The following is a 16,708-nucleotide window of genomic DNA, read 5'->3' as shown; positions in this document are numbered from 1 at the left end:
ATATTAATAAACCCTAAGATATTCCTGAATAAGAGATTTTTATGGGAACTCCTTCATTTCTTCCTTCCTTTCTCTCTCTCTCTTCCCTCCCTCCTTCCCTCCCTCCCTTACTTCCTTCTTTCTTTTTTTCAGTAAGCTTCCTGCCCAGTACAAAGCCCAATGTGTGCTCACGACCCTGAGATCAAGACCCAAGACGAGATCAAGAGTCAAACACCCAACTTCTTGAACCCCCAGGTGCCCCCTGAATAAGAGGTTTTTAAATTCTAAACTGCTCCTAAACATTCTAAAATAATGAAAACAGTATTCCATTCATAGGAAAGAGGCTGGACAGATAATTATGATGGGACAATACCTTGATGAATGCACACAGCATCTTTTCCAGTTTGCTCCAAGTTTTCATCTACAGCCCTTATTTCTTCAGCACTTCTGCCATTCAAGGAAGAACCGGCATGAATGTCATTCTGTGCATCCTGAGCAGAGTTGTCTTTATCACAGCCATTAGTAACAATGATTTCCAAATTCTTATGGTCTGCAGATTTCTTCATCATTTTCTTATCTTTTATAAGAAAGTAGGGAGGGGGCACCTGGGTGGCTCAGATGGTTAAGCGTCTGCCTTCGGCTCAGGTCATGATCCCGGGGTCCTGGGATCGAGTCCCGCATCCGGCTCCCTGCTCCTTGGGAGCCTGCTTCTCCCTCCCCTTCTCTCTCTCTCTCTCTCTCTCTCTCCCCCTCTGTCTCTCATGAATAAATAAATAAAATCTTTAAAAAAAAAAAAGAAAGTAGGGAGATTCATAAAAGTTCACAGCAGGTCAATTTTTGTATATATGTTCTAATATCAAGTAATCATTTCTCCAACCTACCATAATCCCTTTGATCAGTTTCCTACTTGGAACAGAGAGATGGAGTACTCCTTGAAAAGGGGTTTATTATATGCTGAGAGTGCACTCAAAACTGCTTCAGTTCCCTGTAAATCTTCTAGAAGCTATTTTATTTTATTTTATTTTATTTATTTTATTTTATATTTTATTAAGTAGGCTCCACACCCAACACGGGGCTCAAACTCACAACCCCAAGATCAAGAGTCACATGCTCTACCAACTGAGCCAGCCAGGCTTCCCTAGAACCCCTTTTAAAAGATAACCTCGCGGGGGCACCTGGGTGGCTCAATTGGTTAAGCGGCTGCCTTCAGCTCAGGTCATGATCCCAGGGTCCTGGGATTGAGCCTTGCATCGGGCTCCCGGCTCGGCGGGAAGCCTGCTTCTCCCTCTCCCTCTCCCACTCCCCCTGCTTGTGGTTCCCTCTCTCACGGTCTCTCTCTCTGTCAAATAAATAGATAAAATCATTAAAAATATATAAATAAATAAATAAATAAAAGATAACCTCTTAAGGTCTTTACACTCTCTCAAGCATAGGCAAACTGCCTTACAAGACCCAGCAGTACAAAGGGGTCCACACAGTCAATAAAAATATCCTTCAAAGAAGGTATTATTTGTCATATCTTTCTAGAGAGTAAAAGCAAAACTAAGTTGTGCCATTTGTTTTAGTGTCTTCCTGCCTCCCCTTTCTCAAATAGTCTTCCCAAGAATCACTGGTACTCTTACTAACAAGCCGCCCACCCCACCCCCCTGTGCAGTACCCCATGACTCCAATGTCCCCTCTTCATCAATCCAATTCTCTAGATTCCATTCTATTCTTGATAAGGTCTGAGAGTTTAACCTGTCTCCTCTCCTTGGTAACATATGCATAGTCATATGTGGAACAATACCTAAAATGAATACATTTCTTCTTTTGTTTAAGTAAATTCTGTGCTCAACATGGGGCTTTATAACTCACGACTCTGAGATCAACAGTCGCATGCTCTACTGACTGAGTCAGCCAGGCGCTCCATAAAATGAATACATTTCTTTCTTTTTTTTTAAGATTTCATTTATTTATTTGAGAGGGAGAGAATGAGAGATAGAGAGCACGAGAGGGAAGAGGGTCAGAGGGAGAAGCAGACTCCTCGCTGAGCAGGGAGCCCGATGCGGGACTCGATCCCGGGACTCCAGGATCATGACCTGAGCTGAAGGCAGTCGCTTAACCAACTGAGCCACCCAGGCGCCCAAAATGAATACATTTCTAATGCAGCGTTTCAGGCATTACATTTGGAGAAGTGGTCTATTCTTGTTAGTGTTCAATTCCATCTATTCTATCTATGCACAAAGTTGACTGTTCCCATACTTTTGGCCCGCAAAAAACTTGGTTATAAGGTCATTAGCCCACATCCCACCATACACACTATTCTCATACAACACCAAATCAGCCCAAACCGCTCCATATTTTATTTACTTTATTTTATTCCTTTTAAAGATTTTATTTATTTATTCGACAGAGAGAGAGAGCCAGAGAGCACAAGCGGCGGGGGGGGGGGGGGGGGGGCGGGGGGATGGCAGAGGGAGAGGGAGAAGCAGGCTCCCTGCAGAGCAGGGAGCCCGATGCAGGGCTCAATCCCAGGACCTCGGGATCATGACCTGAGCTGAAGGCAGACGCTCCACCGACTGAGCCACCCAGGTGCCCCCTTACTTTATTTACTTTAATGTTAAATTATTAGCTCATCATCCAAGGATTACCATTATCACTTTGTTCTGCTCCTTTCACTTCTTCTTGGGCCTCTACTTCCTCAGACTCAGCTCCACTATCACTGCTTTCAGCTTTACCATTAACAGTTTTGGCATTTGGAGCAGAAGTTAGAACATTACCAAGATCTAAAATATGAAATGATCACTTAATCACTAGTGCTATAACATACAATAAGGCTGTAATTTACAAATAATAAAATCATTTGGCTAAAACTTAAAATTTTTCTTATTCTTTTCTTTGACTATAAGTATACATATATTACATAAATAAACTTCTTCAAGTATCAGTTTACAACAAAAATGACAAAGCTATCTTAAATCCTTTCTAAACAAGACAGAGAATGTTATTTTTAAGTTAATTATCAATCAAAATAGTAAAGTTAGAGATGAATGATCTTCTTTATACACAGTAAATGAAGAGACAGTTGCTATATGCTAGCATACTGAAAACAAATATAACAATCTCATCAATATTATAATGGAACTACATTTTAAAGTTCTTTCATCCTTTTATTACCTTTAAGATTTTATATTTACCGTTTTTTTAAAGCATCAGTTAATGTGATCAATCACTTAAAAAGGCACATACATTGTCCTACTGGCCAGTCAAATTTTGAGGGTAAATACGTCAGAACTTCTCAAACATTAACATGCACAGGAATCCCCTGAGATCCAGTTAAAATGCAGATTCTGAATCTGTAAGTCTGGAGTGATGTAAGATTCTGCATTTCCGTAAAGCTCCCCTGTGATGCCAATGCTGTTGGTGACTGGACCTCATTTTGAGATATAAGGGAATTACATTTCCATCACTCTTTAAGATAATAAAGGCCTCCTACATGGCTACTGGCCAAAAAGAGTGGTCTCCCTCCATAAACTTTTGGGCTCATTTTCACTTACTCAAATGCATTTTGGATGCTTCCCTACATCCCAAACAACATATTAAATTTCAAAATCTCCATACATCTTAAACAGGAACAAAAGAGTAAGAACTCAACTCTACCATTGCCATTGTGTTCTACTCTCTTTTAGAAAACCATGCAGCATCATAGTTTATGAATCTCCTTGTTCTCTCCCTGACAACCAGAAAAAGCAAGACTAAGAAAAAAAAAAGAAACAAACAAGCAAAAGAACAAAAAACCTGAAAACAAGAAAAAAAAACTAACCAAAAAAACAAAACCACACAAAAAAACCAAAGAAACGAAAACGCCCACCAGTCATGGACATCTTCAACAAAACTAAGCAACAGGGAACCCCTTAAGCCCCCATCAAACGAATGGTTGTAGCAAAACTACTTGAGGGCAGCAAAAGCAGCATCACAGCAGTTCTGTGATGAGAGGTGTAGAAAGCCCAGAGAATTACTAGCAGGCCCTACTCAACATCCAAAAATCAGTTAATGTAATACACCACACTAACAGAATAAAGGACAAAAGCCACATGATTATCACAATAGATGCAGATAAAGCATTGACAAAAATCAAATACTTTCATGATAATAATGCTGAAGAAATTAAACATACAAGAGAATTTCCTCAATCTGATAAAGGGCATCTACAAAAGTTCACAACGAGCCTCATAATTAATGTTAAATGACTGAATGTTTTTCGCTCCTAAAATAAGGAAGAAAACAAAGAGGTCTGCTTTTGCCATCTCTATTTAGTATGGTACTGGAAGTTCTTGCCATGGCAATTAGATAAGAAAAATAAGTAAAAGGCATCCAGATTGAAAAGGAAAAAGTAAAATGGCCTCTGTTTGCAAATGACATGCTCTTGTATACATGAAATCCTAAGGAATCTACAAAAAAACCCTATTAGAACTAACAAAGGGTTCAGTGAGACTGCAGGATACAAGATCAATAAACAAAACAAAAAAGAAACAAACAAACAAAAAAAAACAGATTGTATTTCTACAATCTAACAGTGAACAGTCCAAAAATGAAATTAGAAAATAATCTATAATAGCAGCAGAAAGAATAAAATGCTCAGCAGTACACTTGACAAAAGAAGGTGTAAGAATTTTATACTGCAAATGACAAAACATTGCTGAAAGAAATTAAAAAACTAAACAAATGGATTGGAAGACAATACTGTTGTGATGACAATACTCCTCAAAATGACCTACAATTCGTTGCAATCCCTATCAGCATCCCAGGTGACCCTTTCTGCAAAAAAATGACAAGCTGATTCTGTAATTCAAATGGAAATGCAAAGGATCCAGGATGGTCAAAACAATCCTGAAAAAGGACAAAGTTGGACAGTTCATACTTCCTGATTTCAAAACTATGTACGTATACTATGAAAAAGCCTGTATGACACAGATACATCTGTTCTACTGGGCCTAAGTGGCTACTTTTAATACCACTCTCTGTTAAAAAAAAAAAAAGGTCAAGATTGCAAACTATGAAACACCCATATACTTTGACCTTGGCTATTAGATTTCTAATATTATTTCTTACAGATATACCTACCCATATATTAAATGACATTTGTACAGGGTTACTTTCAGCAGCATTTTTTGAAGATTAGAAGAGGAAACAAATATAAAACTGTATGTTAACTCTACTGAAATTAAAATAAAAAACTCAACCTTCCCTTAGAATGTTACAGGTTAAATAAATTATGGTATAGGTCCACATCCCTTATAACCCTTGGATCCAGATATGATTTAAAATCCAGTTTTCTAATTTTGCAAAGGTCATATACTATAGGTACTATATATTATGTAACACCTTCAACAGAGTCTAAGGCAGCTCCCACTAAAAAACAATAATAAATAAAGTTTTGACAGCAACAAATATGAATAGTCACACTGAATAAAGATTTAAAATAGCCTCATGTCATTTCAGGTCAGGGTCTGCTGCTCAATTAGTTCACGTTCAGCTCTTAATTTTAAAGATACAAGTGGCCACATTAAAACTGTGTATAAGCCGAAAAATGTGCAAAACTGATAGAGGATTTTGGTTGCCTAAAGTAAATGTTTTGCTCTCAAATGAGTTACAAAAAAAAAATCTGATTTATCGAGCTTTTTGAATTTTTTAAATTATAGCTTAGGGATTATGGACCTGAGCCTTTGTTATCATTATTCATTTTTCCTTGTCTTTACAATTAGTTGTTTAAACATTTGCCTCCGGGCCAGCTTAAATACAACTAAAAACAGATCCAGATTTATTCTCCTCTGAATCCTAGAAACATGCTTCACACAGAGGAAATACTTAATATTTTTTCTGCATTGACGAGCATGAATTATATGGAAGATTATTTGTTAAAATTTGATTCCTTTAGGCAAGTCAGCTATGGAGGATGTGGTTATATGAGCGTTATGCTCAGTGAGCATGTCAGTTACTATTGCAGACACAAACTGTAGATCTTATGACAGACAGGGAGGTAACTGTTTGCAAACCCCTAATTTCTGCCAATTAGTAAAAGATACCTTGTAAATAGGGATGCCAGAAAAATAAAACATATATAATTTTCATTTGAAGTAATTCTTACAGGCTCATTTCACTCTGCTTTCTAAAAAAAAAAAAAAATTTAAAGAGCAAATGTTTACAGTTAATGCCAGCAAACTTGCCTATTATTCAACTCCTGCTAGTATGTAAAAGATAAGTCGTTCAATTCTTTCCTGAGAACACGAAATTAGAATCTAAAAACAAAGTCCAAGCTAAGTGAATTCACTGATGTCTTGTTTTAGGTTACTACACTATGTAGTTAAACCATACTATAAACATTTCCATGTTAAAATTAGCTAGAAAACCATTTTAGCCATGGCACTGTTAATTTAATCCAGAAAGCAAATCAGAAAGTATGATCTATCAAAATAAAATCATGAATTCTGTTACAATTCTGTATATATTTAGTGAGCCACCTGTCATGTTTTAATAATTGAAGGGTTAAAACTTAAGCATTTATAATATTTTTTAACTTTATGCAATGTATTTTTGTGTGGAATGAAAACTCTTGAGTGACAAGCTTATAAGGTATATAAATTTGTGAAAAATCTTTTGGCATGTAAATTTTAAACAAAATGTTTACATGGATGTCATTATTCCTACCTTCTAAGTATTTAGAGATTTTCTCCAGTCGGACTGGCATGTGAAAGTAAAAAAAAAAATTAGACATATAAATATTAATGCATGCATAATATATCAGTTGCTGGATTAAAAACAAGGTAAGACAGTCCAACCTGAGGTTAAATCAGAAGTTCTGCCACTCTTTTTGTTTTCTACAATTTCATAAAAAGGACCTATGACATGTAACGACTCTTCAACGTTCTCAGTCATAGGCATAGTTTCAAGAATCTGTAATCAAAAGAAACAAATCTTGTGAAATCACAAACTACTAATCTCATATACACTAGTACCAAATAATATAATATTTACAATTTATTTAGTAATATTTTTGAGATCTGATGTTCATTTATAGATTCCCCAAAGTATCTATATCAATTACATACTTAAAGTGTACACTCTTCTAGAAAAGTTTCAAGTATATTAAGGATTTAAAAGTGTCTTCATTTTGAAGACTGTGTTTTACATAGGCTTCTTTTAAAATTTTACACAATAACCTCTAAATTGTGCGTTAAAAACTAAGGGCACTAATGTTAAATACAACAGAAAATTCTGGGGTTAGAGTAAAATGATTTGTCTGTTCTTTAAGGTAGTGTTTCTAAAAGGGCACAAAAGGGAAGTAGGAAATGGTCAACACTTTCAGTCACCTTCACACCTATGGGCCAATTTAGAATCATCAAATTTAAAGAGCAAGGTAAACTAACTGAAAAGGCATTCAAATAAATAGCCATCAACTGGTAACTGATAAAAGAAAATATTTCCATATAGGACATATTTTGTAGATATTTAAAAAGAATAAGGTTAGGGCGCCTGGGTGGCTCAGTTGGTTAAGCATCTGCCTTCAGCTCAGGTCGTGATCCCAGGGTCCTGGGATCGAATCCCACATCGGGCTCCCTGCTCCGTGGGGAGCCTGCTTCTCCCTCTGCCTCTCTCTCATTCTGTCTCTCATGAATAAATAAATAAAACCTTTAAAAAAATAAGAATTAAAAAAAAAGACTAAGGTTAGCTTCGTGCACGCTGCTGGGAAAACATCTGGATTTTTTTTTTTACAGGCCAAAGGTAGTTAGTGAACAGTAGTAGTATGATACCATCATTAGTTTTTTTCTCTTTTAAATAAGAAGATATAGCTACATATATGTGTTTTCTGAATCAATCTACAAAACAGATTTAAAAGTAATTATCACTTAAACAATTAAAACGGAGGAATAGGGAAGACTCACTTTTCATTTTATACTTTTTTTTGATGTTTGGATTTTTTCATTTACATATATTACTTTTATTACTAAGATGAACACATTTATTACTTAAAGGAACCAAAATCCTCTATCACTTTTGCATATTTTTCAGCTTACACACAGTTTTAAAGTGGCCACTTGTATCTTTAAAATTAAGAACCACCTCAGACTCCTCCATCACTCTCCCTGCTTTATTGTTTGCTTACTGCCTATCTTTCGCAATACAATGTAACCTCAGTGGAACAAGGCCTTCATCTGTTTTTCATCACTCCTGTATTCCCAGCATCTAGCACATACAAGGAATTTAATACACAAGGCGGGGGTGTGTTGAGAGATTATACAGAATGAACTATGCCAGCCAAATCTCAGTCTAGGTAACTACTCCTTAACCCCAGAGAAGATTTTATTTACAGTATAGGTGAACTAAATCAAGTCAATTGGATTGTAACCTATCCAAATGAAGACTATTTGGTGAACCGCAGGGACTCGAAAAACAGCATCCAAAGCACAATAATTTTTCTAGGTTTCTCTAGCACATTTCCTTGGTACGAAACATCAATTCTGTATGATGAAAATATCCTATCAAAGGTACAGATATGCTGTATTGTAAAGCAAGCAAAGATGAAATTCCTCAGTTTTTTTGTTTTTTGTTTTTTGTTTTTTTGGTCAGATGAACACATCTTTTAATGTCATCCAAATCTCCAGTGTTCTACACTCTGTTCAGTAGACAATCTTACAGTTTCTCAAGTGCCTCTGGCATTTTGAGGAGTGTCTTATATCTCAATCCTGAGCCTGTTGTGCAGTAGAAGAGTGTAACACCCACTGTAACTTAAGGAATTAGCGCTCTGGGGAAGAAAAAAAAAAGAAATTAGCATTCTGGTTTTTCTCTAAATCTCCAAAAGATGGTTATTATCAGTCAAGCCTTAAAAAGAGAACGCCAATGTTCTGGACTTGTAGACCTACCGACCAGACCCTCACCCATGGTAGCTTTCAGGTTCCATCTTTTGTGAGAGTCTGTTCTAATCCTCCCTTCAGTATAGCGATTATCCCATCCTCTTAGAAATCCTGAAATAATTAGTCTGGGGTTATGCTGGGGCATTTTTTTTTTTTTTAAACAAAATCACCCTAGTGATTTCAATGGGCAGCCAGAGTTGAGTATACCGATCTCTCTTTAAATCCAACAGACATACTGCATATTTTTCAAGGTCTGGCTGAATTCTCCAGAAATCCTCATTAAGAAAGCCTATAAAATTGGGGGGCGGCTGGCTGGCTCAGTCGGTAGAACATGCGACTCTTGATTTTGGGGTTGTAATTTCGAGCCCCACACTGGGTGTAGAGGTCCTTAAAAATAAAAATCTTTAAAACAAAAACAAAAAAAGATAGCCTGTAAAGTTCGTACAGAAAATAAAATTTTATATTTCCTTTTGATTATGAATCAAAATTAACTTTATTTAAAGAAGTATGGATTATTTCCCACAAACCACATTATTCTGTTCTCTCAAAGCTAAAATCCTATTAAATTATTTTAAAAGAATTTTTGATTCCAGCAACTTTTTCAGTGATATTTCACTGGACAGTTTATAAAATACAAAAAGCAATTTTCCACAAAATATTACCTATTAAAAGATATAAATTAAATTGATAAGTTCCTTAAACATTTGAAGGCAAAAGCACAGAATGAAATGTATACTAAAAAAGTAATTCTAAAGAGCAATAGCACAGTGGACCATATTTACAAATATAATTTAAAAACTGGTTCAAGGGGCGCCTGGGTGGCTCAGTCGGTTGAGCGGCTGCCTTCGGCTCAGGTCACGATCCCAGGGTCCTGGAATCGAGCCCCACGTCAAGGCTCCTTCCTCGGCGGGGAGCCTGCTTCTGCCTCTCCCTCTGCCTGCCACTCCACCTGCTTGTGCTCTCCCTCTCTCTATCTCTGTCAAATAAATAAATAAAATCTTTAAAAAATAATAATAATAAATAAAAAATAAAAATAAAAAAATAAAAACGGGTTCAATTAGTAAATTATTGCAATTAGGAAAAGTCCCGGGGCACCCAGGTGGCTCAACCGGTTAAGTGTCTGCCTTTGGCTCCTGGGATCTAGCGCAGCATCGGGCTCCCTGCTCAGCCTGCTTCTCCCTCTCCCTCTGCCTCTCCCTCTCTCTCTCAAATAAATAAATAAATAAATAGATAAAATCTTTAAAAAAATAAAAAATGCCCCAAATTCAGTGATCAAATCTTTGGGACAATGTACTACCCCACACCATTATTTAATACATATGTATATTTTTAAGTAATCTCTATACCCAGCATGGGGCTCGAACTCACAACCCTGAAATCAGGAGTTGCATACTCTACCAACTGAGCCAGCCAGGTGCCTCGGACCCCCTGAAACATCCTTATTTAAAAGCATACAATTTTATCTGCTGATGTCCACAAAAGCAATTCTCTGAAAATACTTTCAAAAAGTAATCAAATTTTCAATTGATGGGTATCCTAACATTCCTAGATTTATCTCTAAAAGTTTACTATAAATTTTATTATATTCACCATATGAAAAATGAAATTTTAAAAGTCTGAATGGAAATAGCTGGCGTATCCTTTCAATTAGAGAAGCAGTTACGGAAATCTACAGGCACAGTTGAAGTATCTTAAGACAACTAAACGGCAGCAGTTACAGTTTAAATCCATCTCCCTCCCACTTTAAACTGTGGTACATCATTAATTAAACAAATCGTATAGGGAAAAGGGGAAAATTTGACCCAATGTGTCAATTCAACTTTACATGATAGAAGTGTGTCCTAAAAATTAGAATGATATTTAAAGAAAGGAAAGGAATAGTCACCAAATCAAAAAGGGAGCCAGAGTTGCTCTCTCTGCTTTTGAAAGGCGCCTTTGTTATTTTGCTACTGATATAGTTAACAGCCAAAAGGACTAAACTCTGCCTTCTGTTATAGATAAACCAGGTCCACTAAGTAAATAAACTGCGAAAATTTAACAAAGGGCACAACTTTGAGCAGTATAGAAGACAACAAAATAAAACAAAACAAATGAAGCTCAATCAACCAAATAGAAATGACTTCTAGAAAGTAACACTGCCAAACAATCTGGCAAAAGAAGTATTCCTTTTTACGGATTTTCTTTATGTTCACAGATAATTTATTTAAGATTATCAAACAGACCTAAATTTCACAATTTCTGATCCAGTTCCAAAATAGAAACGGTGCTTTATAAACAGACACTAAGAGTATCTTTAAAATCCAAGATTTCTTCATAAATTTGCTCCTCAAAACAATCCCTTGAACAGACAACAGTAAGGAATGCTCTCCCTCTTAATTATGAGACATTAAAAGAATCCTTCTCTTATTCTGCTTCTGAAGGATCTCTGCATTCACAGAAAAAGGCTTGTTACTAAGAAGTCCTGTGATAGGAATATCTCAATTTGTGGGTCAAACTTGATGAGAACACTGAGGGGCAGGGTTGTTAACTATTTCTCCTAAGTAAAAAGTTCCAAAGCAGAAATGGTTTCAAGACAGCCCAGGTACTTCCCAGATTCCTGAGAAAGGGATTTCAGTACTTCAAAAGATTCCTATTTCCAAACTTTCTGAAGAAGTTGACAACGGAGAAAGAGAGAGAAGATGGAAAAAAAAGAAAAATCACATCACTACAATGTGATCTTAAGGAAAAAACATTGACCTTAAGATGAACATTGAGGAGACAGATAAAGCACTAATAAATTCAATAACTTAGATGTTATATCCTAATATATTATAATCTCTTTGTTCCTTAAAACAAAGCAGCTAATTTGCTTGATAACAAATTAAATTAGAGCTGCTCTGAATATTTTCATTTTCTTCCTTTTTTCTTTAACTCATGATCCTGAGATCAAGATCTGAGCTGAGATCAAGAATCAGATGCTTAACCAACTGAGCCACCCAGGTGCCCCATGAATATTTTCATTTTCTGCTGTGAATTATTTCCCCTACCTTTTTTATTTCTTCAACATATGCAATCATGGCTTCCTCTTTGGTCATATCGCCCAATGAACTCCAAGCATCCCTAGAAATGAGAATATCCAAATAACAAAAAGACACATTTTCCAATGGCTCAGAATACAATTTGTAGTCAATGCTATAGGGTCATTAATTTAAATCGGGCTCTCTACTTAAAGCCTACACAAAGATATTATGCTCTCAAAGGATCACTTTAAATGTACCATCTTAAAGAAAAGGATCAGAGTAAATAAACTGTCAAATTGAATAGTATTTAAAACTAGTAAATACACAGCCCATCTATAGATTATAGACTATAGATTACAGAGACTATATTATATATAGTATACAGCAGACACTATAGACTGTTGAAAAATATTTGCTAGGAACTCTTCAAAAATTTTATATTATAAAGAACAGTGACATAAATGAACATTTTAGAACTCTACATGAAATGAACTATCACAGCCATGTTTTAAATGAACAGAAGTTTTGCTTAAAAGTTTCCATTAATTTAAACAGGAGTCTAACTTATACACTCAAAAAATACAAGTGGTTTCCTACTTCTAAAAAACCAAAAATGTGAGGCAGAGGACATTTTTAAACCCCTAGATGATGAGAAGAGTCCTTTGAAATTTTTGCCTAAAATGAAAACCTTTCTTTTTACATATTTTTTCCAGAAGCAGTTTAAATCAACCAATGGTCATTTCTGAGGAAAAATCATAAAGTAAATCAACTTTCCTAAAACAGATTAGGTAACATACTGCTATTACATTTGACCTATTATCTATGACTATTCATAAAGAACTTAGAGGAAAGTACAGTACTAAGAAATCCTCAAAAGAGTTTAAGGACTTCCAATGCAGTGTAAAGAAATTTAGCCATTGGGCACCTGTGTGGCTCAGTCAGTTGGGCATCTGCCTTCAGCTCAGGTCATGATCCCGGAGACCTAGGATCAAGCCCTGCATCGGGCTCCCTGCTCAGCAGGGAGTCTTGCTTCTCTCTCTGCCCCTCACCCTGCATGTGCTCTCTCTCTCTCTCTCTCTCTCTCTCAAATACATAAATGGAATTAAAAAAAAAGAAAGATATTAAGCCATCAAAATGTGTGGCTCTTAAGACATGCTTCACCAATTAGCATACTCTGTTCATAACGTACAGTCTATGTTACAGAGGTATCTCCGGCTATTTTATGATTTTCTTAAGGATATTAAAAATCAAATTTCTATTCAAGTACAGTGGGACAGGAGGAACACAGCCTAGATAAAAAGTTAGCACAGCAGTCCCTTAGTCATACGCCTAGTTATCGTCTAAAGGCTCAAGGCAAACAGTGTCCCTTGGCAAGTAAAGTCATTATTTTTCTTGGTAGGTACAAGAGGCAGAAGAGTTTGTTTGTTTAACTGATTTTGGGAGTTGCTCTTCTTACGATAAATGAAAAAAACTCTATCAAAGGAAAGACTAACTGAAAATGATATTTTTTAATCTTTGATACACCTTTTGGTTTTATCTTCTTCTCTTCCCCAAGACTTTTCTATTTGTATGAAATTGTGTTAAAAGCACATGGAAGATAAAAATTGGATCTAGTACGTTAGAACACTTCTGCTCAGACTAATACATAACCACACAAATAAGTCATATGATAATTATGTCACTAACATAAAATCCCTTTCATAGCTCTCTATGTGAAATTACCATTTGTATCTTCCAATAGGATCCCAGAATCCAGGCCTTGAAAGTTTACAGGGACAGGGTCCTTCAGTTGCCTGCTTATAGAAGCCATAGAATTTGAGCATCATTTCATTTGTTGGCTGAAATGAACCTATTGGAAACATATTAAATACAGATCACTGGAGAATACAATCGACAATCTAAGGCTAGAAATCAGCTGAGCTATACCAATAGTGATTTTTAAATATTTCATCAATAGTTCAGATAACCTTTTATTTTTGTCTTACAGAAACAAACGTTATGGCTCTGGTAGTTGCTATACTCTTTTGATTTAAAAAAACTCAGATTTTTACACTTAAATAACAATGCCTAACATAGTCCAGTAAATAAAAGAATAAATGAACAAACAGGCCGTAGGTGTTATTAAAATAACTGGCAAATGTCATTTAAAAAAAGCAATACGTGAAAATATAGAATAACTGCATTATGCAACTATAATAATGTATTTTTTATTCAAAGATTGTGACAAACCAAACTGACTAGCATAAATGAAAAAGTTAAATGTACACTCTGCTTAACGGAACTTCCATATTAAGAAATTCAACTCCTCGGGGCGCCTGGGTGCTCAGTTGGTTGAGCGTCTGCCTTCAGCTTAGGTCGTGATCCCAGAGTCCTGGGATCAAGCCCCCAGTCGGGCTCCCTGCTCAGCAGGGAGTCGGCTTCTCCCCCTTCTTCCCATTCCTGCTCTCTCTCATTATCTCTGTTTCTCTCAAATAAATAAATAAATAAAACATTTTTAAAAAGAAGAAAGAAACTCAATTTTCTTGGCCAAATTTCAATTTCTTGATGAATAAGGAAGTTTGGCTAAAATCAACCAGTGTGTGCTGTGGTAGAAAAAGAATTAATCCAAGATAAAAGCGATTTCTCGGGACACCTGGGTGGCTCAGTAGGTTAGGCATCTGCCTTCAGCTCAGGTCATGATCCCGGGGTCTTGGGACCGAGTCCTGTGTGGGGCTCCCTGCTCAGCAGGGAGTCTGCTTCTCCCTCTGCCTGCTGCTCCCCGATTGTGCTCTCCGACAAATAAATAAATAAAATCTTAAAAAACAAAAAAGACATTTCTCACTTCCTACCTCTGTAATTTTGGACACATCAATTCCATTGAAAATTAGTCTTCATATATGTCCCTAGTGTATATATAACTTTTTTTATGTTAAAAATTTCAAATTGTGGGGTGCTTGGGTGGCTCATCCAGCTAAGCATCAACCTTCGGCTTGGGTCATGGTCCCGGGGTCCTGGGATCGATTCCCATGTCGGGCTCCCTGCTCAGCAGGAAGTCTGCTTCTCCCTCTCCCTCTGCCCCTTCCCCCTGCTCGTGCTCTCTGTCTCTCTCAAATAAATAAATAAAATCTTTAAAAAAAATTCAAATTGTATGCATGAGTGGTATAAGTTGCAATACTTAATAACACCCACCCCCTCTTCTCTAGAACCCTCGGTTTGTTTCTCAGAGTCCGTAGTCTCTTACGGTTCGTCTCCCCCTCCGATTTCCACCCCTTCCCTTTTCCCCTCCTACTATCTACTTTTCTTTTAACATATAATGTATTATTTGTTTCAGGGGTACAGGTCTGTGATTCATCAGTCTTACACAATTCACAGCGCTCACCACAGCACACACCCTCCCCAGTGTCCATCGGCCAGCCTCCCCATCCCTCCCACCCCCCACCACTCCAGCAACCCTGTTTGTTTCCTGAGATTAAGAATTCCTCCTATCAGTGAGATCATATGATACATGTCTTTCTCTGATTGACTTATTTCGCTCAGCATAATACCCTTTAGTTCCATCCACATCATTGCAAATGGCAAGATTCCGTGAAGGTGTTTAATGCGTAAAGATTTAGCTGGAGCACCCCTTTGCCCTTTTTAGCCTTTGCCTTTTACTTGCATCCTTCTTATCCTTGAAATGCTGAAATAGATGGAAGTATAGCAGCTGCCTTGTCCCACAGTGATGAAAGCCATGTACCAAGTTGGTGAAAACTGAAAGGGAAGAGGAGCCGCGGTCCTTGGTAGCTTCATGAACAACGGCACCGGCCTGGTACGGTCTGTGCAAAATCTGATCCAAGAAAAATATAGACATTTGTCTTTCCGTAGGGTTTTATTGCTTGAAGCAAAATGGAATTTCTAACTGAAGCAATCTGTAATAGACAAAAAAACCTTTTGTACAGAATGAAGAATTCTTACAGTTAATTAATACCAAAGGACAAAAAACTCCATAGAAAAATGGGTCAGGGAAAAGACTAGCACACAGCAGAAGAGGAATAACAAATGGTCAAAAACACAAATGGGAAGATAAGCTCTATAATAATCAGGGAAATGCAGATTAAAACAACAATGATATACCACTTTTTATTCCTCAGTCCTGCTAATGATCTTATGTCTGACAATATAAAATGCTGATGAGAATATGAACATACAGAGCGCTCATACATTCCCTTTTTTTAACTTCTTTTGTAAGATTTTATTTATTCATTTGACAGAGAGAGAGAGAGAGAGCACAAGCAGGGGGAGCGGCAGGCAGAGGGAGAAGCAGGCTCCCTGCTGAGCAAGGAGCCCGACGCCAGGTTGGATCCCAGGACCCAGGGATCAGGACCTGAGCTGAACGCAGCCGCTTGACCGACTCAGCCACCCACACACCCAGATCTCATACACTCCTGATGAGAGTGTAAACTGATACAACCTAATGGAGACCAATTTGGTATTTTCTACCAAAAATGAAAATACACATACCTATTAATGAAGCAATTTCTGTTGTTAGCATAAATTCTAGGAAACTTTCACCCGTGTGTGCATGGGGACAGATATAAGGATACTCATCAGAGAGCCGTTTGTAGTATTAAGCGGTTTGAAACAACCAAAATACCTTCAAATGGCGAGTACATAATGAAATATGGAACGCAGGAACGATGAAATACCATATAGCAACGAAAAGGAGTAAACTACGCTAGACTCTATGAATCTTGAGAAGATAATGTTACGTGAAAAAATAAATTTTTAGAATATATAAAATACACAAAACAGAATTACAAATTGTTTATACCAACTTAGTATATAAAGTTGTTTTTCAATAAAAAGAGAAACAATAAATCT

General features: G+C 36.8%; 1 protein-coding gene across 1 annotated transcript in view; it reads right to left on the bottom strand.

Annotated features, from left to right (window-relative positions):
* LOC114204091 (acyl-CoA-binding domain-containing protein 5-like) overlaps window positions 1-11,959 on the bottom strand; it is a 32,193-nt gene extending 20,234 nt beyond the window's left edge. Inside the window, 5 exon segments of the mRNA XM_088025519.1 lie at window positions 353-556; window positions 2,610-2,744; window positions 6,667-6,699; window positions 6,798-6,912; window positions 11,897-11,959. Of these exon segments, the coding sequence (XP_087881645.1) occupies window positions 353-556; window positions 2,610-2,744; window positions 6,667-6,699; window positions 6,798-6,912; window positions 11,897-11,944 (535 nt within the window). The 5' untranslated portion in view covers window positions 11,945-11,959.
* Window positions 11,960-16,708: the final 4,749 nt, after the last annotated feature.

This window comes from Eumetopias jubatus, unplaced genomic scaffold (genome assembly GCF_037043125.1).
Source record: "Eumetopias jubatus isolate StellerSeaLion01/CBP00866 unplaced genomic scaffold, mEumJub1_p1.0 scaffold_8, whole genome shotgun sequence".
Lineage (NCBI taxonomy): Eukaryota > Metazoa > Chordata > Mammalia > Carnivora > Otariidae > Eumetopias > Eumetopias jubatus.
This window is presented reverse-complemented; position numbering and strand designations above follow the sequence as displayed.